Source organism: Cetorhinus maximus, chromosome 17 (assembly GCF_964194155.1).
Source record: "Cetorhinus maximus chromosome 17, sCetMax3.hap1.1, whole genome shotgun sequence".
NCBI lineage: Eukaryota > Metazoa > Chordata > Chondrichthyes > Lamniformes > Cetorhinidae > Cetorhinus > Cetorhinus maximus.
In genome coordinates this window covers 5907038-5934769 of record NC_135895.1, presented here as the reverse complement: position 1 = coordinate 5934769, position 27732 = coordinate 5907038, and the positions used below count along the sequence as shown (strand labels likewise).

General features: G+C 45.2%; 1 protein-coding gene across 1 annotated transcript in view; it reads left to right on the top strand.

The window, feature by feature from the left end:
* The window catches only part of dnai3 (dynein axonemal intermediate chain 3), a 115472-nt gene that overhangs the window by 43632 nt on the left and 44108 nt on the right, over positions 1–27732 (top strand). Inside the window, exons 11-14 of the mRNA XM_078561804.1 lie at positions 14535–14657; positions 16681–16754; positions 19647–19794; positions 22092–22176. Of these exons, the coding sequence (XP_078417930.1) occupies positions 14535–14657; positions 16681–16754; positions 19647–19794; positions 22092–22176 (430 nt within the window). The remainder of the gene's footprint in view (positions 1–14534; positions 14658–16680; positions 16755–19646; positions 19795–22091; positions 22177–27732) is intronic.

Sequence of the window (27732 nt, the reverse complement as noted above, 5' to 3'; positions counted from 1 at the left end):
TGGGTGGGGAGGCTGCTGGGTGAGGAAGCTGCTGGGCGGAGGCTGCTGGGTGGGGAGGCTGCTGGGCGGAGACTGCTGGGCGGAGGCTGCCGGGTGCGGAGGCTGCTGGGTGTGGAGGCTGCTGGGTGTGGAGGCTGCTGGGCGGAGGCTGCCGGGTGCGGAGGCTGCTGGGCGGAGGCTGCTGGGCGGAGGCTGCCGGGTGCGGAGGCTGCTGGGTGGGGAGGCTGCTGGGTGCGGAGGCTGCCGGGTGCGGAGGCTGCTGGGCGGAGGCTGCTGGGTGGGGAGGCTGCTGGGCGGAGACTGCTGGGCGGAGGCTGCCGGGTGCGGAGGCTGCTGGGTGTGGAGGCTGCTGGGTGTGGAGGCTGCTGGGCGGAGGCTGCCGGGTGCGGAGGCTGCTGGGCGGAGGCTGCTGGGCGGAGGCTGCCGGGTGCGGAGGCTGCCGGGGGCGGAGGCTGCTGGGCGGAAGCTGCTGGGTGCGGAGGCTGCTGGGTGTGGAGGCTGCTGGGTGCGGAAGCTTCTGGGTGCGGAGGCCGTTGGGTGCGGAGGCTGCTGGGTGCGGAGGCTGCTGGGTGCGGAGGCTGCTGGGTGCGGAGGCTGCTGGGTGTGGAGGTTTCTGGGTGCGGAAGCTTCTGGGTGTGGAGGCTGCTGGGTGCTGCCGGGTGTGGAGGCTGCTGGATGCGGAGGCTGCTGGATGCGGAGGCTGCTGGATGCGGAGGCTGCTGGGTGCGGAGGCTGCTGGATGCGGAGGCTGCTGGGTGCGGAGGCTGCTGGGTGTGGAGGCTGCTGGGTGCGGAGGCTGCTGGGTGTGGAGGCTTCTGGGTGCGGAAGCTTCTGGGTGCGGAGGCCGTTGGGTGGGGAGGCTGCTGGGTGCGGAAGCTGCTGGCCGGAATGCCTGCCTCTGTGCTCCGGCACTGTGTTGAAATAAATTTTAAAAAGAATGAAACAAAAAACAGCCCTCCAGCCAACCCCCTCACACACTCCTCATGCCCCATCCGTGCCCCTCTACCCACCCCTCATGGCCCCTCATCCCCCTATATCAACCCATGCCTCTCCAGCTACCCCCCATGGCCGCTCATACCCCCTGTGCCCCCACACCCCCATGGCCCTTTATAGCCCATATAACAATAATGCCAACTCATGCCAACCCATGACCCCACCCACCGCCCTTTGCCCTTTCCCCCTCCATGCCAACTCACCTAGTATCCTTTGACAGTTCCTTGATGGGCTGACAGTTTTTTGACAACGTGACAACTCCAGTGAGTTTATGCATTTTTTTACGCAGAATCATGTTTAATTTTAATAACTCTGATGGCTGCCCTACCCCCACCAAAGGTGTCCCAGGACAATATCCAAAGGGATACATTACCTCTCCAAAGGGGTACCCGGGCTGTCGTAATGAATCCACCAAGTTCAGACCTCCTCTTACCTAGTCTAATCTGCATACTCCGGGTTTCACACTCCTGACCTACCAAATTCCCACTTCCGTGGAGGCAGCTGACAAACCCCGCCCGACTGCAGTCCCCCCCCCCTCCTCGAAAATAGGAAACGCATCACCCTTGTAGCGAAAATCTGGACCGCTATGTCCAATGGTGGGCAGCACAATTTAGGTGCGCAGGCCTTAGAGAGGAAAAAATTCACTCGCATGGCTCCAAGGACGAGGAACCTGAGCTACATCCCTAAAGGACATTAGTGAAACCAAATGATAATTAATGAGACTAGCATTTTATGGTCACCATTATTGAAACTAGCTTTATTTAATTCATTGAATTGAAGAAGCTGGGATTGTCCTTCTTGGGGAAGAGAAGATCGAGAAGAGATTCGATAGAGATTTGAAAAATCATGAGGGGTCTAGATGGAGTAGATAGGGAGAAACTATTCCCATTGGCAGACGGTTCAAGAAGCAAGAGGACTTAAGGTGATTGGCAAAAGAAGCAACGGCAACACAAGAAAATGTAGCGAGTGTTTCAGGTCTGGAATGCGCGGCCTGAGAGTGTGGTGGAGGCAGATTCAATCGAGGCTTTCAAAGGGGAATTGGATAATTAACTGAAGCAAAAAAAAATTGCAGGGCTAAGGGGAAGAAGAAAGAAAGTGGGACTGGGTGAGTTGGCTCTTTTGGAGAATTGGCATGGAAAAGCCCGGCTGAATAGCTTCCCACTGTGCTGTAAGCATTCCATGAATCTATGGTCACTCGACACATCCATCGCCAGGTATACACAGCTTTCCCTCACCAATCAGAAACTGAATAGATATTTTGTTACTTCCGATTGGATGATTCTTGAAGGTCAGTCAAACAACCATCTTTTTCTCCTACATGACCAATGTATTTTATAATAAATCAAAGAAATGTTTCTAAAGATTAATTGTTTTTTAATACCCCTTTGATTTTCTCCCAGTATTTTTCTGACAGCAGTTTTCTGATGTCCAGTGTATGTAAAAAGAATGCTTTGGAATAAAACAGGGCTTCTGGGTATGAAATACTCTGAAAAAATGTGCATTAAAGTTAAGAGACAGATTCTGCCCTGTCTCAAAAGGACAAGAGAATGATGTGCCTTAAATAGTTAGTCTTGGCAAACCACTAAAAAGGAACCACAAGATTTTTGTGTGGGAGGCCTCTGTGTTTATTGATCTCTCCTGGAAACGACAGCTGGCTAAAGTGTGGAAATGGTTTTGTATTGTCTGTGCACTTCACCTCACTCTTTGGCTCCCCATCTGTGCAGCAGCCTCACTTAAACTGCAAATAATCCCCTTTACTGATGAGCAAACTCAAGGTGACAGCCTAGTGTTGGATGGATCAAAATTAATAAAAAGGAACCAGTCTGCCACGTATTTCCTCCACTCCATTGAGAGAGCTGGCAGCTATCTTCCCTCACTCTCTCTCTCTCTCTCTCTCGCAAATATCATATGTACACTCGCTGGGACTCTGTTCCTAATCTCTCCAACTTGCTACACTCTCTCCTCAACTTCAGAAGTCCCCTTAAAATTAACTCTTTCTGATTCATCTATGGAATATGGGCATTGCTGTCAGGGCCAGAATTTATTTCCCATCCCTAATTGCCCTGAAGGAGGCGGTGGTGAGCTGCCTTCATGCAACTGAATGGCTTGCTCGGTCATTTCAGAGGGTAAAGGGTCACCCACGTTGCTGTGGGTCTGGAGTCACATGTAGGCCAGACCAGGCAAGGATGGCAGATTTCCTTCCCTAAAGGGCATTAATGAACCAGGTGGGTTTTTGAGACAATTAATGAGACTAGTGTTTTATGGTCAACATTATTGAAAGTAGCTTCATTTAATTCATTGAAGTTAAAATTACCCGGCTTCAGTGATGAGATTTGAAAATATGTTGAGATCATTGGGTCAGTCCTCGGGATTACTAGCCTGTTATGTGACCACAGTTCCATCGTACCCCTACTTAACCATGCCTTCAGCTTCCTAATCTGGTTGTTCTCTGAACTCATTGCTTGGGCCTAACTTCTCTACCTCGTGAAGCACTTTATTGGCACGTTTCACCCTGCTGTTGTTGATTTTGTCCTTCACGTGGTTAGATAACCAAAAATAGGATCTCCAATACACAACAGTCATAGGATGTGAGGGTAGTGAATGTCTGGAATTCTCTGCCCCAGAGAGTTGTGGAGGCTAGATCACTGAAAGTATTTAAAGAGGAGGTAGATAGATTTTTGAAATATCGGGGAGCTGAGGGCTATGGGGAGCTGGCACGAAAGAGGAGTTGAGGCCTGGGGCAGATCAGCCATGATCTTACTGAATGGCGGGGCAGGCTTGAGGGGCCGAATGGCCTACTCCTGCTCCTATTTCTTATGTTCTGATGTGTCAGTGCTCAGCATCAGAATTACTGGGCTCAACCTAAATATCCACACTTATAGCTTGAGGTCTATATCTCAACAACCTTCAATGAACCAGCGCAGTTGAGTGGAGTAATAGGATTTAGTTGTTTCTTTTTTCTAGATAGTGTTCCTTGAGGTATTTAAGAATGATAACTGGTGCTGTTTAACAATTCCAGCTGAAAATGGGTCTTACACCAAAAATGAGCTTTTTTTTATAAACGTGTTTACTCCTTAGCCTGTGAGTGACCTGATTTAAGATCACTGAAAATTGCTTTAAAAAAAACTGCAATGAACCATTTAATAGTCTCGTAGTGAATGCCAGTCAGTTTCTTAGTGAGTTAAATATGTTTTGACTTGAAAAAGCTTTCAAAACCTTCCGACTAATGCCCGTACGTGTCAGGGAGTGAAAGCAAGTTGGAGAGTCTTCCCGAACCAGTCCATTTGGCAGAATCTCAGAACTTTGACCTGGGGACGTGGCCAGATTTTTTGAGTGGGGCCTAATTCAGGGGATTGAATCCTGAACCAGTGGAAAAGATCAGAGCAAACACAAGCGTAAGTAGTTTGAGGCGTAACTCACTTACGTTTAAAATTCCCCAATCCTTAGTCCTGGTGATTCCGAGAGAGTGCACTGATATTACTGGCGGAAATGAACAGGAACGCTTCTCTTATATGTTCATTGACACTCGTAATTTTGCCCAGTTTTTTTGTATTTCCAGCTCCAAGAGCCAATTGCAGGAGACATTTTGTTCTCTCCTCTGGCTGCGACCTGCTCTCAGATTTGCACCATAATTAAGATCATCTATTTCCACCTTTGTAGCATGGCCCAACCCTGTTCCTGTTTCAGTTCATTTCCTGTTGAAACCCTTATCCATGTCTTCATTTGCTCTAGACTCAACTATTCCAACACACTCCTGGCTGGTCTCCCACATTCTACCCTCTGTAAACTTGAAGTCATCCAATACTCTGCTGCCTGTGTCTTGACTCGCACCAAGTCCCTTTCACCTATCACCCCCTGTGCTCACTGACCTGCAATGGCTCCATGTCAAGCAATGTCTTTATTTTAAAATTCTCATCCTTGTATTTAAGTCCTCCATGGCCTAGACCCTCTCTATCTCTGTAATCTCCTCCGGCACCACAACCTTCCGAGATATCTGCTTTCCTCTAACTCTGGCCTCTTGTGCACTCCCACTAATAATCGCTCCACCATTGATGGCTGTGCTTTCAGTTTCCTAGGCCCAAGCTCTGGAATTTCCTCCGGACACCTCTCCAACTCTCGACTCTATTTTCCTCCTTTAAGTCACTCCTTAAAACCTACCTCTTTAAACAAACTTTTTGGTCATTTGACCTAATATCTCCTTATGTGGCTCGCTGTCATACTTGGTTTTATAATCGCTCCTGTGAAACACCGTGGGATGTTTCATTACGTTAAAGGCAAGTTGTTATCATGCCAAATAGATATTAAACAGTAGCGGCAGTTAGTACAAATCTAGTTTAACCTAGCTGTAATGGGATCTTACGTTGCATAACTCTACAGTCTTGCTTACAACCAAATACAGCAATATATACATGCCTGTAATCGTGCACAGATGACTCCAGGGGGAGAATTTTCTCCCCGTTGGGGCTGGGTTTGTGCGGGAGCGGGCGCAGGCTTGCGCGTAGCCAATCGCCGCCCATGATCGGCTGGACGCCCCCATTTTACGTGGGCGGGGCCAATTAAGGCCCGCCCAGTGTGATGTGCACCCGGAAGCTCCCTGTGCAGGCGGGGTGGGGGGGGTTGCCTGAGTCGGGGAGTGCGCTCTTTCACTCATGCGTGCGAAAGAACGCAGAAATCTCCCCGAGGCACAGAGCTGCCTCAGGGGGATTAGTTTAAGTTTAAAAAATTTTAATGCAGGGAAAAAAATTTTTTTCAGGACATGTCCCCTCTTGTGAAACTGTCACATGAGCTGGGACATGTCTATGAATTTAATTTTAAAAATTTTCAAACCTTTGAAAACCTTCATGAAGCCTCATCCCGCCCGTGGATGAGGCTCCATGAAAAATGCGGAGGCCGCCTGGGCTCTTCGCCTGACCCCCCACCGCCAACCTTAAGGTTGGACAGGCCGCTCAGTTTATTGTTTTAATTGATAGTTAACTGGCCTTAATAAGCCTTTGACAGTTCGGCGGACGCGCATCCGTGTCAGCTGCACGCCCACCGAGCTGAAAATCTGAATGACGTACGGTGACATCGGGACACACACCCGACCTCACCGCGCGTCATTTTACGCCTTGGCGAGTGGGCCCTGTCCCCTGCTCTCCAAGCTGAATGTTCTGCCCCAGGTGACTGTATGTTATTCTAAAAATGTAAATTTACCTCAACTCCAGCAAGGCAATTCTAAACTGTTTGTCAATGCTTTGATTGTATTGACCAGCACAGCTCCCTCATGTTCCCTCTTATTTCCCCCCCCCCAATTCATTTTCTGTTTCTTTTGGCTTCGCTTTTGGTTCCACTTTTGGCTTTAGAGAGTCAGGTCAGTGCCAGAGACATCTTCAGAGACATCTGGCTCGCTCACCCCTTGTGGACAAACTGCACAAAGTTTATGGGAATGTTCCCGACGCTCACGTCGTCTCTGCTGGAGTTTGGGAAAGCCAAGGGTGGCGACATATAAAAGATGACAACGTGGACAGGAGGCTGATCCAGACAGCACCAACTGAGATATCCTCACAGAGTTTACAAATACAGTTTCATGCTGCTGCGGGAAATCCAGGCTGATTTAACAAAAAATCACCATAGGCGGATCGATGGGTATATAGGTCCAGTCAGCCTCAGGATCAGAGGCAAGCAGGGGGCTAAAAATAGCTCAGCCGGCTGGTGTGTGGGTCCCTTAGCTCCATCCAGACCCAGGGCCACTTTTGGAGGGGTGGGGGGCGCTGGCTGTAACGCAGGGCGACAGACCTGCGTTTTAACGTTAAGGTTAATTAACAGCCAATTAGAGGATGCCAACTAAGATTTTCCCTCCCCCACCCCCACAGGCAGCAGCGGCCAGTTTAACTGCCCGGGGCTGGCCTCCCGGTGACAGGCTGGAAAGCTGGTGCGAGCAGCGCTACGGGTCCTCCCTCCCCAGTCTGAGTGCTGCAGCAGGGCAACGCTGTACAGGGGCTTCCCACACCCACAGGCGGGATGAGCTTTCTTAAAGTGTTTAAAAATTCAGTAAAAATGGTTTTAAAAATTCATCGACGTGTCCCAGCGCATGTGACACTGTCGCTGAGGGGACATGTTTTAAAAGTTTTTAATTTCTTTATTTAGATGTTTAAACCTTAAACAAATCTCCCTGAGGCACCTCTGTGCGCACGCGTGAAAGAGCGCACTCTGGACTCAGGGAACCCTCCCCAGCCTGCACAGGGAGCGCTGAGCGCTTCCGGGTGAGCGTCACGCTGGGCGGGCCTTAATTGGCTCACCCACTTAAAATAGCGGCGCGGCCCCGATCGGGTTTGCACCCACCCCCACACAACTCCCCCAACGGGGGGGACATTTCTGCCCATTGTGTCAGTGTTTATTTATAATACCAGTATCTATTTATAGTGCCAGTGTTTATTTATAGTGCCAGTGTCTATTTATAGTATCAGTATTTATTTATAGTGTCAGTGTCTATTTATAGTGTCAGTGTTTATTTGTAGTGTCAGTGTTTATTTATAGTGTCAGTGTCTACTTATAATGTCAGTGTTTATTTATAGTGTCAGTGTTTATTTATAGTGTCAGTGTCTATTTATAGTGTCAGTGTCTATTTATCGTGCCAGTGTCTATTTATCGTGCCAGTGTCTATTTATAGTGCCAGTGTATATTTATAGTGCCAGTGTCTATTTATCGTGTCAGTGTCTATTTATCGTGCCAGTGTCTATTTATAGTGTCAGTGTCTATTTATCGTGCCAGTGTCTATTTATAGTGTCAGTGTCTATTTAGTGTCTATTTATAGTGTCAGTGTCTATTTATCGTGCCAGTGTCTATTTATAGTGTCAGTGTCTATTTAGTGTCTATTTATAGTGTCAGTGTCTATTTATAGTGTCAGTGTCTATTTATCGTGCCAGTGTCTATTTATAGTGTCAGTGTCTATTTATCATGCCAGTGTCTATTTATAGTATCAGTGTTTATTTATAGTGTCAGTGTTTATTTATAGTGCCAATGTTTATTTATAGTGTCAGTGTTTATTTATAGTGCCAGTGTTTATTTATAGTGCCAGTGTCTATTTATAGTGCCAGTGTTTATTTATAGTGTCAGTGTTTATTTATAGTGCCAGTGTTTATTTATAGTGCCAGTGTCTATTTATAGTGCCAGTGTTTATTTATAGTGTCAGTGTCTATTTATAGTGTCAGTGTCTATTTATAGTGCCAGTGTCTATTTATAGTGCCAGTGTTTATTTACCGTGCCAGTGTTTATTTATAGTATCAGTGTTTATAGTGCCAGTGTTTATTTATCGTGCCAGTGTTTATTCATAGTGCCAGTGTTTATTTACCGTGCCAGTGTTTATTTATAGTGCCAGTGTTTATTTACCGTGCCAGTGTTTATTTATAGTATCAGTGTTTATAGTGCCAGTGTTTATTTACCGTGCCAGTGTTTATTTACCATGCCAGTGTTTATTTATCGTGCCAGTGTTTATTTACCGTGCCAGTGTTTATTTATCGTGCCAGTGTTTATTTACCGTGCCAGTGTTTATTTACCGTGCCAGTGTTTATTCGCCTTCCTTGGTCCTGTCACTTTGCACTTGTAGACATTGTATATAATTCTTCACCTCACAGCTCAACTCCCCAACTCATCCAGCTTCCTGTACACTGATTCACTTTCCTTTGATTGTTTGTGACATCTCCATGTTTATTGTCTCCTGATTTTGCCCCTGAATGGCACAGCTTTCATTTAAAGGTGATGTCCCCTCGTTCTTGATTTGCCCACCAGTGAAAATGGTTTCTCTCCACCTGCCTTTTAATATTTTAGAACCTCAATCAGATCACTCTTCAATCTTCCATATTCAAGGGTATATAAACCTAGCCAAGCTGTTCCAGTACAGCTACAATACTGGCATCTACCTGGCTATGTGGAAAATTGCCTAGGTATGTCCTGTACACAAAAAGTAGGACAAGTCCATCCTGGCCAATTACCATCCCATCCATCTACTCTCAGTCACCAGTAAAGTAATGGAAGGCGTCATCAACAGTGCTATCAAGTAGCACTTGCTTAGCAATAACCTGCTCATTGACGCCAGGTTTGGGTTCCACCAGGGTCACTCAGCTCCTGACCTCATTACAGCCTTGGTTCAAACATGGACAAAAAAGCTGAACTCCTGAGGTGAGGTGAGGCCTTGATATCAAGGCCGCATTTGACCAAGTGTGGCATCAAGCAGCCCTAGCAAAACTGGAGTCAACGGGAATCAGGGGGAAAACTCTCCACTGGTTGGAGTCATACCTAACATAAAGGAAGATGGTTGTGGTTGTTGGGGGTCATTCATCTCAGCTCCAGGACATCACTGCAGGAGTTTCTCAGGGTAGTGTCCTAGGCCCAACCATCTTCAGCTGCTTCATCAATGACCTTCCTTCCATCATAAGGTCAGAAGTGGGGATGTTCACTGATGATTGCACAATGTTCAGCACCATTTGTGACCCCTCAGATACTGAAACAGTCCATGTCCAAATGCAACAAGACCTGGACAATATCCAGGCTTGGGCTGACAAGTGGAAAGTAATATTCACGCCACACAAGTGTCGGGCAATGACCAATTCCAACAAGGGAGAATTCAGCCATCGCCCCCTGATGTTCAACGGCATTACAATCACTGAATTCCCACTATCAACATCCTGGGGGTTACCATTGACCAGAAACTGAACTGGACTAGCCTTATAAATACTGTAGCTACAAGAGCAGGTCAGAGGCTAGGAATCCTGTGACGAGTAACTTGCATCCTGACTCCCCAAAGCCTGTCCACCATCTACAAGGCACAAGTCAGGAGTGTGATGGGATACTCCCCACTTGCCTGGATGAGTGCAGCTCCCACAACACTCAAGAAGCTTGACACCATCCAGGACAAAGCAGTCCACTTGATTGGCACCACATCCACAAACATTCACTCGCTCCACCACCAACACACAGTAGCAGCAGTGTGTACCATCTACAAGATGCACTGCAGGAATTCTCCAAGGCTCCTTAGACAACGCTTTCCAAACATGCGACCACTACCATCTAAAAGGACAATGACAGCAGATAGATGGGAACACCGCCACCTGGAAGTTCCCCTCCAAGTCACTCACCATCATGACTTGGAAATATATCACCGTTCCTTCACTGTCGCTGGGTCAAAATCCTGGAACAACCTTCCTAACAGCACTGTGGGTGTACCTACATCACATGGGCTGCAGCAGTTCAAGGAGGCAGTTCACCACCACCTTCTCAAGGGCAACTAGGGCTGGGCAATAAATGCTGGCCCAGCCAGCGAAGCCCGCATCCCGTGAATGAATAAAATATATATATATATATACAGCCCTCAAAGTCACCCCTCTCTGCTGCCTCCCCGGTATCCTTCTGGTGAATCTTTGCTGCAGCCTTCCTAATGTGCGGTGCCCAGGATCTGAACCCAGTACTCCAGGCTGACCCTGAACCAAATCTCTGCATAACACTTATTTTCTGCATATAAGTTCATGGTCTTCTGTTCCAGGTCAGCCAACAATCAGATTGAGATTTTCAAGCCTCATTTTTGTAAGTCCATTAAATTGTTGATTGGAATTAATTTGCTTCAGACATGAACATATGAATTAGGAGTAGGAGAAGGCCATTCGGCCCCTCAAGCCTGATTTGCCATTCAATAAGATCATGCCTGATCTGATTGTGGCCTCAATGCCACTATCCTGCCTACTCCTGATAACCTTTGATTCCCCTTGTTGGTCAAGAATCTATTTACCTCTGCCTTAAAGATATTCAATGATTCATGTACCAGGACACCCAGATCCCTCTGTACCTCAGAGTTCTACATTCTCTCTCCATTTAGATAAACCTTATAAATCTTATAAATAAATCATTATAGATAAAGAGACTGCTTCAGAAAAAGAGTGCCCAGACACATTCAATTTCAATCCATAATGATTGTAACTAATCATCACCATGTGATATTCTGAACAATAAAGAAACCAGACTCTTTATATGGATTACAAGGGATATGTGTAAATATTATCCTTTGATGTGATTTCTTTTTTAATTGAAGTTTTCTTGGGAACTTTCTCACATATATTAAAAAGATTTGACATGCTGAGTGGTTTAAACCACTTAGATCTGACTGGCTCAGGTGTGTGCATTGTAACATTGCACAGGTGTTAACTTCCAGGTGTTCTTAATGCCTTCAGGTACAATTAAATCTGTCCTTCATCTATAACTTGATTGAGTTGAACCTATTACATTAATAGCTCATACGGTTATAGTACAGTGATAGCTCATGCCAACCAGTTGAGTCACTCCATTGTACACCTTGACACTGATGCACATTTTAATTTTCTTTCCAATTATTTACCTTTATTTTTGTAACCATTGGAATTAGAAAGGCGCGTGGAGATATTTTAAGTTGCCGTTCCACACAGTCTATGTATAGCAAGAGAACATAACATAAGAACACAAGAAATGGGAGCAGGAGTAGACCATTCGGCCCATCGAGCCTGCTCTGCTATTCAATACGATCATGGCTGATCTCCAGCTTCAACTCCACTTTCTCCCCCTCACCCCACCCCACCCCACCCCTGACGTCCCATATTCCTCGATTCCCTGATGGACCAAACATCTGTCTATCCCAGGCTTAAATATATGCAAGGATGGAGCATTCACAGCCCTTTGGGTAGAGAATTCCAAAGAGTCACTATCCTTTGAGTGAAGAAATTTCTCCTCATCTCAGACCTAAATGGTCAGCCCCTTATCCTGAGACTGTGCCCCCGCATTTTAGATTCCCCAGCTGAGGGAAACAATCTCTGAGTCTCCACCCTATCTAGCCCCTTCAGAATCGTTTATGTTTCAATAAGATCACTTCATTCTTCTAAACCCCAGAGAATATAAACCCAATTTATTGGGCATCTATCATAGGAGGGTTAGGCCAGTCTAGTGAACCTTGGTTGTACTGCCTCCAATGCAAGTATATCCTTCCTTAAATATGGTGAACAAAACAGCGCACAGTATTCCATCTGTGGCCTCACCAGAGCCCTGTACAATTGTAGCAAGACTCTTTATTCTTGTGAGGTGGGAGGTGAGACTAGAAGTAACTTTTGGGAGTATCAGTGGAGGAATACTGAATATGTTGTAATGGTATTCCTCTGTTTGCTATTTTGATAAACATGTTAAAGATAAAAGGGGTTGAATTTCTGCTGGTTATATCAGTGTAGGGGTAAAGAATCAGGGTATACGCGACTGATTCCTGGGATGAAGGAGTTATCATATGAGGAAAGGTTGAGCAGGTCATCTTATTGAAACATATAGGTATTGCTGAAAAAAAGACATTTTGTCAAAGCTTTTTGTCCAGCATTCATCAAGACTATCCATGTCAGGGGAAGCAACAACTTTATATTGTATTAGAAGGGAGTGCTGATTGGTTGGCAAGTGGACTCTGATTGGTAGAGACGTTGCCATGGATAATGCACCAGTTAATGGTGACTGACAGTTAACTGCCAAGCATTGTTTGAAATTTAAACCAGGCAGCTTGACTCTGCTTGGTCATGGCATTGCCCTGAGGAATGAGTCAGCGAATGACTGTCACTTATTTTGTTTAGCTGAAACAGGCACAATGTGTGTACATGTTTTTTCTGTCTGCAAAGAACAGGGCCCTGTGTATTAATATATGTAGCTTCCAGTACACGCAAATGTGCCACATTGCAAGCCTGACTAATGGTGTTAAATTGGTTGTCAGCGTAATTTTTAGCGCCCTGAGGATTATTTAGCAAATGTTGTCCAATCACGGAATCACGCCTAATGCTGGACACTGCGTTTTGCAAGCACGGGCTGGTTGGGTATGGTCTGTACCTAGCCTGTTGCAAACAGCGGAAGGGACATGCTGTTTGATATGATCCATCAGACTTTTGATGCTGAGAGGATATTTCCCCTTATGGGGGAGTCCAGAACTGGGGGGACACAGTTTAAAAATGAGGGGCCTCTCATTCAAGATGGAGATGAGGAGACATTTTTTTCTCTTAGAGGGTCGTTCGTCTTTGGCATTCTGCTCCCAAGAGACCGGTGGAGCTGGGTCATTGAGTATTTTCAAGGCTGAGTTAGAAAGATTCTTGACTGACAAGCAAATCAAGTGCTGACAGGAAAGTGGAATTAAGGCAACAATTAGATCAGCCATTCTCTTATCGAATGGCGGAGCAGGCTCAAAGGGCCCTGCTCCTATTCTTCTGCTCTTGTGTGACTTTTAAAACGGAGGTGATTTACGACCCAAACAACAAACGTTTGTGTTTTCCATGATTGTTCATGGTTCAATTCTCCCAGTCGGGCCCCTCCAGCTAAACTGGTCAGGCCGCCAAGTTGAAACTGCGAGGCTGTGCTGGTTCCGGAAGGCTCTTCAATCGTATTTCTTTTCACAGAACCTGGTCAGCACATTTTAAAACTTGCTTCATTTCCAAAAGAATAATCAATTCACTAAGTTATTTTCAGTGATTCCAAATCAAGTCGCTCCCAGGTTGAGGACTGGACACCCTTATTAAAAATGCTTATTTTTGGTGTAAGGTTATTGTCAGCTGTATTAGAATAACTGCACGACTCTTAAACACATTGAGGAATACTTTTTAATGGAATGAAACAAAACCAAATAAGGATATTCTATTCTGCTGCCCAATTGCACAGGTTCATGGGAGAACATACGTTAGCGATTATGCAAATTAAATGAAGCATAAACTAACCTGCACAAAGTTCAAGAGCATTTTGGGGACAATTTTCTGATTGCACCCAAAGCAGAAACTCAACCCCAAACAAGTCAATGACGTAAGACAATGGGCATAAGAAAATCACTTGAACCAGTGATCATTCCTATCCTATCAAATCCTATGTTAGAATAAAAATGCTACTTGCGTGCTTAAATAAACATATTTGTTCAACAATATTCAAAATTAGAGTCAAGGGATTATTTTTACAGCTCTTCTCTTTTCCCCATACTCTATGACGTGTCTCCTTCTCTAATATATTTACCCATTGAATACCACTGTTTCTGGTAAGATATGGCATGTCTCATCATAAAAATATTCTCCCTAGCCCACCCTTCACACTTCCAGTGAAAGCCTTAAATTTACAGCCTTCAAGTTACTGACTTACTGAGCAGCAAATATAATTTTTCTGTCAAAACCTGCCGTAGCTTTGACCTGCCTTGGAAACAACGGCTGGGTGGAGGGGGAGGGGGAGGGAGGGTGGTGGGGGGGTGGTATCTGTTGTTTTGGCCAACGCAGAGGGTGAAATGTACCAGCCCGAGGAATTCCACGGGGAGTCCAGGCTGAGATGAGCCCGGGTTTTTGATGGAACGATGATGAGTGAGCTGTTAAAGTACCCAGTGTCCACGTCACTGGAATTACAGATGTGGTTCATTCTGGAAGCATCCTTGGGTGTCAGATGTTATCAACTCGATCAAACTCACTGTTGAAACCATTTTATGTATCCTGCTTTTTGGAAATTTGTGTAATAGATGTTGGATAAGGTTTTTTTTTTCATGTTACATCTTACAGCCCGAGTTAGATCCTGTACCTCACCAGGAGGTGCCCGTTGCTCACCACTGTGCAGTGTCATCAATCGCAAATGGACACAAATCCTTTATTACTGATTTATGCTGGCTGCCAGACCACTTTGAGGTAAGGAAACATTTCATATGGAACTCGATGGTTATTGATACTTTACCGTTTAGTGGCTATTTTGCTTTTCTTGTATTCGTTCACGGGGTGTGGGCATCGCTGGCCGGGCCAGCATTTATCGCCCATCCCTAATTGCCCTTGAGAAGCTGGTGGTGAGCTGCCTGCTTGAACCGATGCAGTCCCTGTGGTGTAGGTTGCTGGTTTGGAAGGTGCTGCCTAAGCAGCCTTGGTGAGTTCCTGCAGTGCATCTTGTCAATGGTACAGACTGCTGCCACTGTGCGTCAGTGGTGGAGGGAGTGAATGTTTGTGGATGGGGTTACCAATCAAGCGACTGCTTTGTCCTGGATTGAGCTTCTTGAGTGTTGTTGGAGCTGCACACAACCAGGCAAGTGAGGAGTATTTCTTCACACTCCTTACTTTTGCCTTGTAGGTAGAGACATTGGCACAGTGATAATGTTGTAATCCAGAGGCCCAGACTAATGCTTTGGGGGCATGGGTTCAAATCCCGCCATGGCAGCTGGTGGAATTTAAGTTCAAATAATTGATTCAATTTAATTAATTAATAATCCTAGAATTGGAAACTAGTAATGGATGACCATGAGACTACCATCGATTTTTGTAAAAACCCATCTGGTTTACTAATGTCCTTTTGGGAAGGAATCTGCCATCCTTACCTGGTCTGGCCTACATGTGACCCCAGACCTACAGCAATGAGTTGACTCTTAACTGCCCCCAGAAATGGCTTAGCAAGCCACTTAGTTCAAGGGCAATTAGGGATGGGCACCAAATGCTGGTCTTGCCAGTGGCACCCACATCCCATGAAAGAATAATAAACAAAGTTAGTGAACGGGCTTTGCTGAGTCAGGAGGTGAGTTACTTGCTGCAGAATTCCCAGCCTCTGACCTGCTCTTGTAGCCACAGTATTTGCATGACTGGCTCGATTACGTTTCTGGTCAATGTTAATCCCCAGCATGTTGATGATGGGGTATTCAGCAATGGTAATGCCATTGAACATCAAGTGGAGTTAGCTATCTTCTGTCTTGATGGAGATGGTCACTGTCTGCCACTTGTTCAGGATGAATGTTACTTGCCATTTATGGGCCCAAGAATGTTGTCCCAGGTCTTGCTGCATGCAGGCACAGACTGCTTCAGTAACTGAGGAGTCACAAATGGAACTGAAGACTGAACTTCTGGAGTGGTTTGTCAGCATTGCTATGTCAGCAGATGCAGCAGCCAACTTGAACACAGCAAAGGTCCCACAAACAGAAAGGAGATAAATGACTAGATAATTTGTTGGATGTTGGTTGCTGGCTGGCAGGAACACTGGAATGTCAGGTTTGTTTTTACTTCAAATCGTTCCGTGGGATCTTTTACATCTACCTGAGAAGGTGGTCAGAGCCTTGGTTTAACATCTCCTCTCGTTGTGGTGCTCCTTCAGTACTACACTGGGAAAGTTAGCTGGAATAAGCGCTTATATCTGTAGAGAGAAACTTAAACTGACAACTTTTTGATTCAAGAGTTGAGACTGCCACCCAAAGCTCATACCCTACTTTGAAATGTCATTATCTGCCATTTCTCTTTCCTGATACGCTGTGTATTTTCAGAATTTTGTGCTTTTATATTTATTCACTGCATTTCTAACCACACCAGACTAAAACTGAAAAAAGAACTCTTAGAGAATACGTAATTCTGGCCTCCAGTGCATTCCCAATTTTCATTGTTCCACCATTGGTGGCCATTTCTTTGGTTGTCTAGGCCCTAAATTTTGGAATGCCCTCCCTAAATCTCACTCTCCTCCTTTGAGATCCTTCTTAAAGCCTACCTTTTTGACCAAGCAATTGATTATCTCGACAAATGTCTACTTATGTGACTCAGTGTCAGATATTCTCCGATAATGCTCCTGTGAAGTGCCTTTGAATGGTTTACTATATTAAAGGGGTTATGTAAATGCAAGTGGTTGTTGTTGTAACACTGTACAAAGTCGATCACTTTGCTGATGAAAACAATTTGGTTCTTTTTCAAGATAACAAAGTTTGGAATCCCAATTGAGAATCCAGAAGGGGTTTGTGTCCAACTTGTCACGTGCTCTCCCGATTGGTAAGTATGCAATATTTGTATTTAGTTTATTGTCAATCTGCAAGTCGTCATAATTCTAAAGTAGGTTTAACTGATAGTTTTTCATAATTTCAAAGATTTGGTCCTGTGCCACAATTGCCTAGCAGATAAAGGTTCTCCTTGGTACATTCGCAGAAGATCCTCACTTCATTTCTTAGAATTTGCAGAGTGTGACCGCTCTCAGTTAGGGCAGCAGGGTTACTAGCTGCTCTCGTTGAGCCTTGGCTAGCAAAGGAGAAAGGAATTTGTCAAGCATACCCTCTTGGTCAATGACTCACCGTAATATGTGTCTTTTTCACTTATTCCAAATCTGTGTCCATCTTTCATGTAACTCCATGTTCGAACCTTTCCAATCTGCTTTCCAACCTTTCCACAGTACTGAAACAGCCTGACTGAATCGTGGGACCTGTTGTCCATTTTCAAATGCACCCCCCAACCCACTCTCCCCTCTGTGGTTCACTTGTTATGCACTGAAATCACACAGCATAGCATTGCACTCATCATCAGTAACTTACCCAACCAACCTAACTCTGTGTGTAGCCAGGAACAGCAGGAATGAGCCTTCCAATCCCACATCATGAATGATGTCTTATCTGACTGCAGCCTTAGTAAACCATTCCTCTTCATCCTTCTGGACCTGTCTGCAGCCTTTGACACAGCTGACCAAACCATCCTCCGCCAACACCTCTCCCCTGTCATCCAGCTGGGTGGAACTGTTCTCACCCGGTTCCATTCTTATCTATCTAATAACTGATTGTGGTTGTGGACTGCAGCATTAGATACTATGCGGTGCTCTACTATATGCGGGGTCACCTGACCTGGGGGTTGAAGGTCAGATAGCACATGTTGGAACCTGTCTTGATAGAATTCAGACACTGCAGATATGTGTTCATGTTAGGGAAATGTGTTGTCAATAATGTTAGCTCAGTTACAATGTCGACGGACTGTGTGCATCATTAAAAAAAGAAACAAGACAATAGATAGAGAATCGCCTGCACTGGTTCTTCTTCCTGTTCTTGAACCGCTCCCTCAAGGTTCTAACCTTGCCCCCCTCCTATTTCTCATCTGCACGCTACCCCTTTACAGCACCATCTGAAGACACAAAGAGCTGGATCTTACACTCCCCCCACCAATGGGTTTGAAGGCGGGGAGGCACATGAAATGCAGTGGGTAGCATTCCCGCCACCTACGCATCCGGCCGCCAATCTATCTGAAATTTTACGGGGTAGAGGAGACACGCTCATCCTTGGGCCTACTTAGTCCCTTAAGTTAATGGCTAATAAGGGTGTCATCATGCCCCCTGTTGGTATTTTACCCGCAGTTGGGGGGGAGGCTTATGCCATGTGGGAAGCCCGGCAGTTTTAGCTGCATGTGCCGGTGTCGGGTAAGGGAGTGTAACGCCTTTGGAGACCCCCTGGGCCTATCAGAATCACTGCTCATGAGGTTACCCCCATCCCCACCCCTTGCCTCTTGAATCCAGACCCCCACCCCTCTCCCTCCCCACCCCACCCCACCCCTCAACTGAACCTGAGTTCCTCAGCATGGTGGGACTGCCTGTAGTCCCAGCAGTGGCCAGTCTCGCCCTTAAAGCAATTAACACTGCTCCCAGCGTTAAATTGCCTCAGGGCAACCTTCAGAATGGTGGGGAGCCTCAGCCCAACGTTTTAGCTGGAGGGGGTGGGGGGGTGGTGGTGGTTGTGGAGAACGGAGACCACATTATCTTGTAAAATCCAGCCCAGTGGATGAGGGTGGGAGGGGGACGTATTCCTTTAACGTGGGGGTTGGAAAGTGAGCTCCTGCTTCGCCTGGCTCCACACTGAGTTAAGGTGGCTTCCTGTCTGTTTTATGTCACTTTGTGCTACGAGAGTTCAGCACGCGGCGTGTGAGGGGCTGGAATATTTGCGCATTGAGAACGGATCCCGAAAGACAAGCAGTGCTCTGATTTAAACAAATTATTTCCACTTTGATTTGTTCTGACGGACAGTTCTGATGGGAGTGAAGACCATCATACCCAACATGGCGGGCAGCAGGCTCCCAGCTCATGTGCTTCCTGCCCACCATCTTGGGGTGTCAGGAGGGTGTTTAGCACTCAGGAATGAGCACAGGGTACCTGCCTTTCTCGGCCACTGGGAGACCAGTTTAACAGTGGCGCCACAGATCAGCAAAGTTATGTTCTCCTGAGAACTATAATCGAATTTGGAAAATCCAAGCTGCTCACTTTCTGTCACCCAAGGTCAATTTCCTGTCTAGGTACAGCAGTGCATTACAAATATCCCCCTCTAATCTGTCCCAATATTAAGAATATAAGAATATACAGCCTTTCCAGCTTGCTCTGCCATTCACTAACTCAACTTCCCTTTCTTTTCCAATTCCCATATCCCTAATTCCCTTGGTACCCAGAAAAAAAGTCTATCAATCCCACTCTTGAATATACTCAATGACTGAGCATCCACAGCTCTCTAGGATAGAGAATTCCAAAGATTCACGCCCCTCTAACTGAAGAAATGTTTCCTCATCCCAGTCCTAAATAGCCAACCCCTTGAGTGTGTGTGCTCCCCTGTTCTAGGTTCCCTAGCCAGTGGAAACAACCTCTTCGCAGCTATCATGTCAAGCCCCTTAAGAATTTCACATCTGTCAATGAGATCACCTCTCATACCTCTAAACTCCAGAGAATATAAGACCCATTCTACTCAATCTCTCCTCAAAGGACAGTCCTCGCAACCCAGGTAAATGTCCCTGTAGCATCACTTAGGAAGATTGTTCCTCACTGTAACAGGGTGAATTTTCCATCTTTCAATGCCTGCCATTATTATGGCCTCTGTCTGAGTCAGTGTACACATGCTGTGGAATGTTTATGGCATCACTTTCCTGCAGCTCTATATTGTTCTGGGATATTCGAAGACCCAAATCCACCGTACTGACAAGACACGAGAAACAGAAAATGGAGAAAGAGCTTCAGAATCCTGAAGGAATACCTGACACTTTTAAGCATATTGATCTCTATTGGAAGCCCATGCATAGGGTAAGGTGAATATATTTAATATGAAAATGAAGACATAGCCAAGGCTGAATTATACTCTTGGTGAAAGCCATCTTACCATTGGGGCTCAGTGGGTAGCACTCATGTGGCCAAGTCAGAAGGTTGTGGGGTCGAGTCCCACTCTAGGAATTTGAATGCAATATCTAGTCTGACATTTAAATGCCAATCACCAGGCAGTGCCTCCCCTCTCCCCCATCTAAATCTTTACAGCCTTTTTTGACAAGGGCGTAATGTTTGCAATTTTCCAGTCCTCTGGCACCTCCCCTGAATCCAGGGAACATTGAAAGATTATTGCCAGTGCCTCTGCAATTTCCACTCTCACTTCCTTCAATATTCTTGGATGCATCTCATCCAGTCCCAGTGCCTTATCAACGTTAAGTACAGACAACTTATCCAATATCTTCTCCTTATCAATTTTAAACCCTTCTAGTGACTGAGTTTCCTCCTCTGTCACCATGACCTGGGCAGCATCTGCCTTGTAGGTAAAGACAGATGTAAAGTACTAATTTAAAACCTCGGCCATGCCTCTATCCTCAATGTGTAAATCCCCTTTTTGGTCCCTAATCGGCCCTACTCCTCCTTTTACCAACATTTTACTATTGCTTGCTTATAGTATACTTTGGGATTTCTTTTTATGTTAGCTGACAGTCTTTTTTCATAATCCCTCTTTGCTTTTCATATTTGCTTTTTCACATCCCTTCTGAACCTTTTGTATTCAGCTTGGTTCTCAATTGTATTTGCTATCTGATACCTGTCATAAGCACTTAATTTCTATCTCCTTTGTCATCCAGGGAGCTCTGGATTTGTTTGTTCTACCCTTCCCTTTTGAGGGAACATACTTTGACAGTGCCCAAACCATCTCCTCTTTGAAGGTAGCCCATTGTTCAGCTACTGTTTCTTCCCGCCAACTCTCGCTTTTTTGTCTCCCGAACTCTCTCGCTGTTTTATCTCCCGAACTCTTGCTACGTTATACCCAGAACTCTCGCTGTTTTATCTCCTTAACTCTCGCTGTTTTATCACCCGAACTCTCGCTGTTTTATCCCCTGAACTCTCGCTGTTTTATCCCCCTAGCTCTCGCTGTTTTATTTCCTGAACTCAAGAGGAGATTGTTAAATTCTCATGTTGGAGATGGTCATTGCCTGGCACTTGTATGGCACACATGAGTGAAGAAAGATTCCCATCTGATTTTTGCTTATTGTGAGCCATCAAGTATAGTCTGTACAAATGCACTGGGGTCGCTGAAGCAGCAATTCTTGTGATGTTACTGCAGCCCAATAGGCTAGCCACACCTGAGGAGGTGCTATACATTCGGCCATTCTTGCATGTGCAGTGCATGTTAGGTACACAGTAAAGCTCCTTCCACATCATCCAATAGGATGACTCAGACCCAACCTGAAAAATAGTAACCCTGGTGTAACATTTTCCCACTCATATTGTGCTTTTCCAAGAAGTGAGAATGCCAATTTGGTGCCAAATTAGAGGCAGTTTTGTTCTCTGGCTTCATACTGAGAGGTATTGGATTGAGACAATACAAAATCTCTGGCTGTAAGATCCTGGTTACCATGGACACAAGGCTGGGTCAGACCTGAAAGCCAGGGCCCAAAGGTGAATAATCCAATCAAAACAGATAAATTTACTTGGATTAATTACAATTTACTGGGTCACATGTTTCATGAAAAACCGGAGGGACACAGGATGCAGATAATTGGTAAAAGAACCAGAGGGGGAGAGGAGGAGAATTTTTTTTTTACGTGGCAAGTTGTTGTGATCTGGAACGCGCCACTTGAAAGGGCGGCGTACGGAGATTCAATAACAACTTTCAAAAAGGGAATTGGATAAATTCTCAAAAGGAAACTGTGGTAATCTGAGGTGTGATACACCTTTAAGAGAATGTGAGCAGATTGACCACGTGACTGTATGACCCAATGGCTGTGTAGCACGGGTTACAATGTTAAGGGTAGTTTAGAGTAGGGTCTAGTTGGGGAGAAGCACCTATCATGTTAGTGCCCTGTTATCTGTGTAAATAAGCAGCATGTGCTTCATCTTATACTGGTCCCTGAGTCTGCAGTATATTGCTGCCAATTCATCAGACATTAGATAGGCCTGCAACTGAGTTTGTGAGCAAAGTGCCCCAACAGTAGAACATAACAGGAACGAAAAATTACCAGGAGATGGCATTAATTGGATAGCTCTATCTTAGAGCTGGCATGGGCTGATAAGTCTTGTTCTATCATTCTACGATTGTGTGAATAAGTCTTTTTATTCCAAACCCCCAACAGGTGGTATTACCTAAGGTTACAGCCAGTGGAGAATACAGCCCTTTGAAAATTAGCTTGAGGGAGAAATGCACTGACAAAGCCTATGGTAAATATACTTACATCTCATACCTTCTACTTATAACAATATCAGGATTTACAAAAATATTTCAAGAAATATCTTCAGTTGTTAGATCCAAAAAAACAAGTCCTTTGTTTCTTTAATCAAGTGAAGGGAATGTTCACAGGACAAGTTGGTACAAACATTTCTTGAAACTAGGATATTTTTGTGACAATTACTTACATTTTAATTTGAATTTGAGCACTGAATGTGTCAGTAATTATCCGATTATTACCCCATACTGTGAGCTCATCAAGCTACACTGAGAGTTCATCAACTCTTACTGAGAGAATTCTTCACCCTCTACATAAGAAACAAGAGCAGGAGTAGGCCATTCGGCCCTGCTCTGACATTCAATATGATCATGGTTGATCGGCCTCAACTTCATTTTCCCGCCCGCTCCCCATATCCCATGGGGATCAAAAACATCTCAGTCTTGAATGTGGAGCATCCAGAACCCTGTGGAAAGAGACTTCCAAAGATTCACAGACCACAGATTGAAATAATTTCTCCTCCTCCCAGTCCAAAATGATCGACCTCTTATCCTGAGTCTGTAACCCCCGTGCTCTAGATTACCCAGCTCGGGGAAACAACCTCCCAGTGTCTACCCCGTCAAGCCCCCTTCAGAATTTGTTTGTTGCAACGAGATCACTTCTCATTCTTCAAAATGCCAGTGGTGGGGTGGAGCCCGGCCCAGCACTGAGTTTAAATGGCCCCCGCTGAGCTTGGGTCTCCCTCATGTCTGGGTCACATACCCCGCCACCCTTTCCCCTCCCGGTGAAAATGGGATTTGTCGGAAATGGGGGGCAGGACTTCCAGATCTGGATCCTGCCTGCCATTTTTAAAGGTCTGCGGAGTGTCCACAGTCCTGCAAAAATCTGGGCCCCCGGGTTCATTATGTGTGGTATTTTATTTTAATAAATAAAAGTGCACACATGCGTGTGTGGGATTTGGCAGGGATGTCCAGTATTCCTGAGGTTTGGCAGCGGCCACCCTGTTGGCAAACAATAATGTCAGGGTGTGCAATGAACACATGGAATATTTTGAGTTGTTTTCCATCAGTTTAGAAATCAGCAAATCACCAAATCCTACCGGTCACTTGAACTCTCTCTCCCCTTATACCAATGTGAAAAACAACCCATTTATAATGTGTAACTGCTGTCCAATTTATACTATGGCCGGAATTTTCCGGCCCCATTGGCGTTGGGTGTCATGGTGGGCGGGGTGGGGGACAATATGGTGAAAAAGCCAAAAAGTGGTTTTACACTGTCATGAAAGCAGTTTGCGATTGTCTGCTCCATCTGTTGTGAGGATGGATTTTTTTAAACATATTTTTGGGGAATATTGCATTATTCTGTAAAGAAGACTGGGGGGGGTGGTGTTCGTGCGTGTGTGTGCGTGTGTGTGTGTGTGTGCGTGTGTGAGATTTAGTTAAGTTGGGCAAGAGATTGGTAGGAGTCAGGTTGTTTGGGAGGTTTGAAACATGAAAGGGATAGCGGTGTTAAATTTCGGGTACAAGTGCATAGGTTAGATCTAACATTTGCATTTTAAGATAAGTTGAGAGTTTGTTTGAATATCAAAGGGGTTCCATAGGTAAATAGCAGTGGGAATATTATATGTTGCCAACTCAAAATCAAAGACAAGATAGAGACATAAAGGAGTTTATATTTGGATGGATTTGAGTTTCAAAGAGGTCTGAGAACAATGGAACCAGAGATGAAAGGGAAAAGAGGTATTTTAGAGTTAACTGTGGATAGCTGGAGTAGCTGTTGAGCTGGAGCTATAGATATAGCTGGAGCTGTTTGAGCTGTTAAACTCTAGCTAGAGCTCTGGGCTGGGAGAGGATGCTGTTTGAATCAGCCATCCAGTCAAGACAGAAAACTCTTGGGCTGCAACAAGCAGTTTTATTCTGAATTGGATTCCACAGTGGAGTGGAAGAGGGTAAAGGTCATGTGGTATGCCTTTAGTAAAGCTGCAGCAGTTTGCCTTGTGTAATATTACTGGATTTCATAGTTAGACATCTATAAGGGAGGGTTGGCCGTGGGTTTGACCAAATAGCGGGTAGTTTTTTGCAATGTTTTGTAAGACTAACCTTAATTGTGTAACTGTAATCTTGTGTGCTTAAGTTTTATTTTATTCTTGTTAATAAAACTTTTGCTTTTAATTTTTAAAATCCCAAACATGTCACTGGACCTCTTATCGATGAGATCAGTACATCTTCTTGTTTTCAGATTACGAGAAAAGGGTTATGGTCCGTAAGCCAAGTTTCCCTCTGGGATTTGGTTTGCTCAGCAATTCACATCGGCTGTGGTCATAACACCATCAATGGCAGGCTGCATTTCACACCGCCGGATGCTGGGAATATCATTTCAATACATTTGCATCTAACAATAAGCCCTGCTCACTGGAATCATCCCCCCACGTCAAATTTACCGCCCACATTGGTGTGACTCCAGAATAGCGTGCTTCACAACTGCCTTGAAAAGGTGTGCACCTGGCAAAGAATGGTTTTAATTCTTCAGAGATTTGTGCATTTGACCATCCTTGCAATACTTATTCGCGGGCTCTTGCTAAAATTGAATCCCGATTTTTCCAATTCTTTATCTGTCTCGTGCAGACCGGTGAGGAGTCCAGGAAATTCAACACAGAGTACTACCTCTTGAGGTACTGGAACATGTGTAATACTGTCTGGCAAAGGGAGACAACTGAGGGCATCTGCATTTGCTATATGACACCCGGATGGTGCCTAAAAGTGTACTCATATGCCGACAAAATTAAAGCCCATTTTTGAATTCCAGCAGAGGCTATCATTGGGCTTGTCTTATCTTCACTAAACAAACCCAACAGTCGCTTGTGATCTGACACGAAGGTGAAATGTTGACTGTGCAAATATTGATGGAACTTCTTTACTCCAAATACAATAGATAAGCCTCTTTTTCAATTTGTGAGGAACCTTTCTCAGCTGCAGAAAGGGTTCCGGATACGTATCCTATCGATCTTACAGATCCATCCTCCACCCTGTGTGACAGTACTGCTCCCACTCCATAGCGAGCTGCATCACAAGTGAGTATCAGTTCCTTAGACGGGTCATAGTGCACTAGCAGACACGACGTGTGTAAAAGTTTCTTGACTCTTGTGAAGGCTTCCTCTTGCTGTGCCTTCCAGGACCATCTGTGGTTCTTCTTCAATAATAAGTGTAAAGGAGCTAACACTGTGTATAGATTAGACAAGAATCGACGGTAATAATTTACCATGCCTAAAAAAGACTTGAGCTCCGTGACGTTGGTAGCAGAGGGCGCTTCCTTGATTGCCCTGACATTCTCCCCTAATGGATGCAACCCTTGGGTATCCACTCGATGACCCAGATACATAACTTCCTTTGCTTGGAAAGTGCACTTTTCTTTTTTTAAATGAACACCAGCCTCCAAAATTCTCTTCAGAACCTCTTCCAGGTTGACCACATGTCCGACTTCCATCAATCCTGTGATTAGGATGTCGTGCAGGTAACTATAACTCAGGGGAGTCCTTTGGCAGGCTTTCCATGGTTCTTTGGAAAATCGCACAGATAGATGTCACACCAAAAGGTAGGCATGTGTATTGGTACAGACCCTTGAGCATGTTTATAACTTCTTGATGTGTTGTCCAGCTCAAGCTGTTGACACGTGTGGCTCATATCCATTTTAGTGTAGGATCTTCCTCCTGCAAGTTTAGCATACAGATCTTCAATCTTTGGGATTGGATATTTGTCTATTTTGCAGCCTTATTCACAATTAATTTATAATCCCCGCAGATGCGAATGGTTTGGTCCGCTTTCATCACAGCGGCTATGGGTGCTGCCCATTCTGAAAATTGGACTGGCTGTAGTATTCCTAACTTTTCCAAATGACATAATTCCGCACCTACCTTGTCTTTTAGAGTGTAAGGCACAGGTCTTGCCTTAAAAAACCAAGCTGTTGCTTCAGGGTCCATGTATATTTTAGCTTTAGACATTTGATTTTCCCCAACTCATCTTGGAAAACTCTGTCATATTGTTTCAGCAACTCTGGAATTCCTCCTGTCCTGACCTGAAAAATTTCTGACCGGGTTAGTTTGATTTCTTTCAACCAATCACGGCCCAGGAGGCTAGGTCCTTCTCCTGTTACAACAATTATTGGCAGCTGAGCTGTCTATTACCTGTAGGATACAGGTACAGAGGTGATGCCTTTCACCTGTACTGCTTCGCCTGTATATGTTTTTAACTGATCAGCGGTTTTCTCCAAACTCAATGGCTGGGTACCTTCTCTGAGGTATTTAAAAATGTGTTCTCCCACCAATGTGGTCAATGCTCCTGTGTCAGCCTCCATGAGCGGAGGCTTTCCATTTACTTGAAGTGTAACAGTGATTGGTTCAGCTTTCCTGGCCTTCAGATTGTGTAGGGAATAAACATCAGCCTCAGTGACATCTGGCTCATCGATATTGTGCACTTTATTTAACTTGACCGGATGTCTGAATGGCTGCCTTGATCTAGTCCTGCACTGTTTAACAACATGCCCTTTTTTGTGGCAGTAGTGGCATTCTGCCTCTTTAAATCTATAGACTTCGGGTACATGATTTCCCCCACAACGGTAACACTTTAACTCCTAGGTTACTGGTGAGCTGCTTCCAGCATCTCTTTTTATTTTTCTAGCAGGAGGGGCCATGTCCCGCTTTACTGTAGCCTCCCTGGTCTTTGTGCCATACCTGGCGGCAGGTTCCTGCCCTAGCTGCAGAACGGTGCCATGTTGCACACTGTGCAGAGCCTGTGAGTCCCTCTCAGCGCTCTCCATTGCTAGCGCTATCTCCATGGCGCGCTTCAGGTCTATCTCAACTTCTGCAAGCAAACGGCGCTGAATGGCATCATCGTTTATGCTGCAAACCAGATGATCTCACAACATGTTGTTTAAAGTATCACCAAAGTCATTGCGCTCCATTAACTGATTTAACTTCGCGATGTACATTGCAATCGACTCACTGGGGCCCCTTACCCGAGAGTTAAATTTGAATCTTTGCATGATCACTGAGGGTTCAGGCTGAAAATGTCTTTTCATGAGGTCTGCTAGCTCGGTGAAGGAACTGGAATCTGGTTCATTCAGAGCCATCAAGCTGCAGATTAGGTTATACATTTTGCTCCCACAGACATTGAGGAGAATTGCCTTCTGTTTCTCCTCCTCCGTTAACCTAATCGCTCAATGTATTGATCCCACTCCTCGACAGATAAGTTGTATGGGTCAATTCTGCCAAAGAGAGGCATTGCTGGTGAGTATACTTCTTTCCTTTCTTCCCTTAAATTATCGGAATTCTCACAGTGGCGAGGTGAGGTGCTGCGTTGGAGCTATTTATCCTCATCGCCAGTTGTAATAAACCTGGAATGCAGGGCAGGTTTCTTATAAAAAACAGTAAACTTTATTTACAGACTCCAGATAAGGCTACATGCTTGTTCCCCCATGCCAAGGCTAGAAAACTCTGTCCCTGAGATTTCCCACACTTAGGGCTGATTGGTCTATATAGTCACATGATCCCCATAAC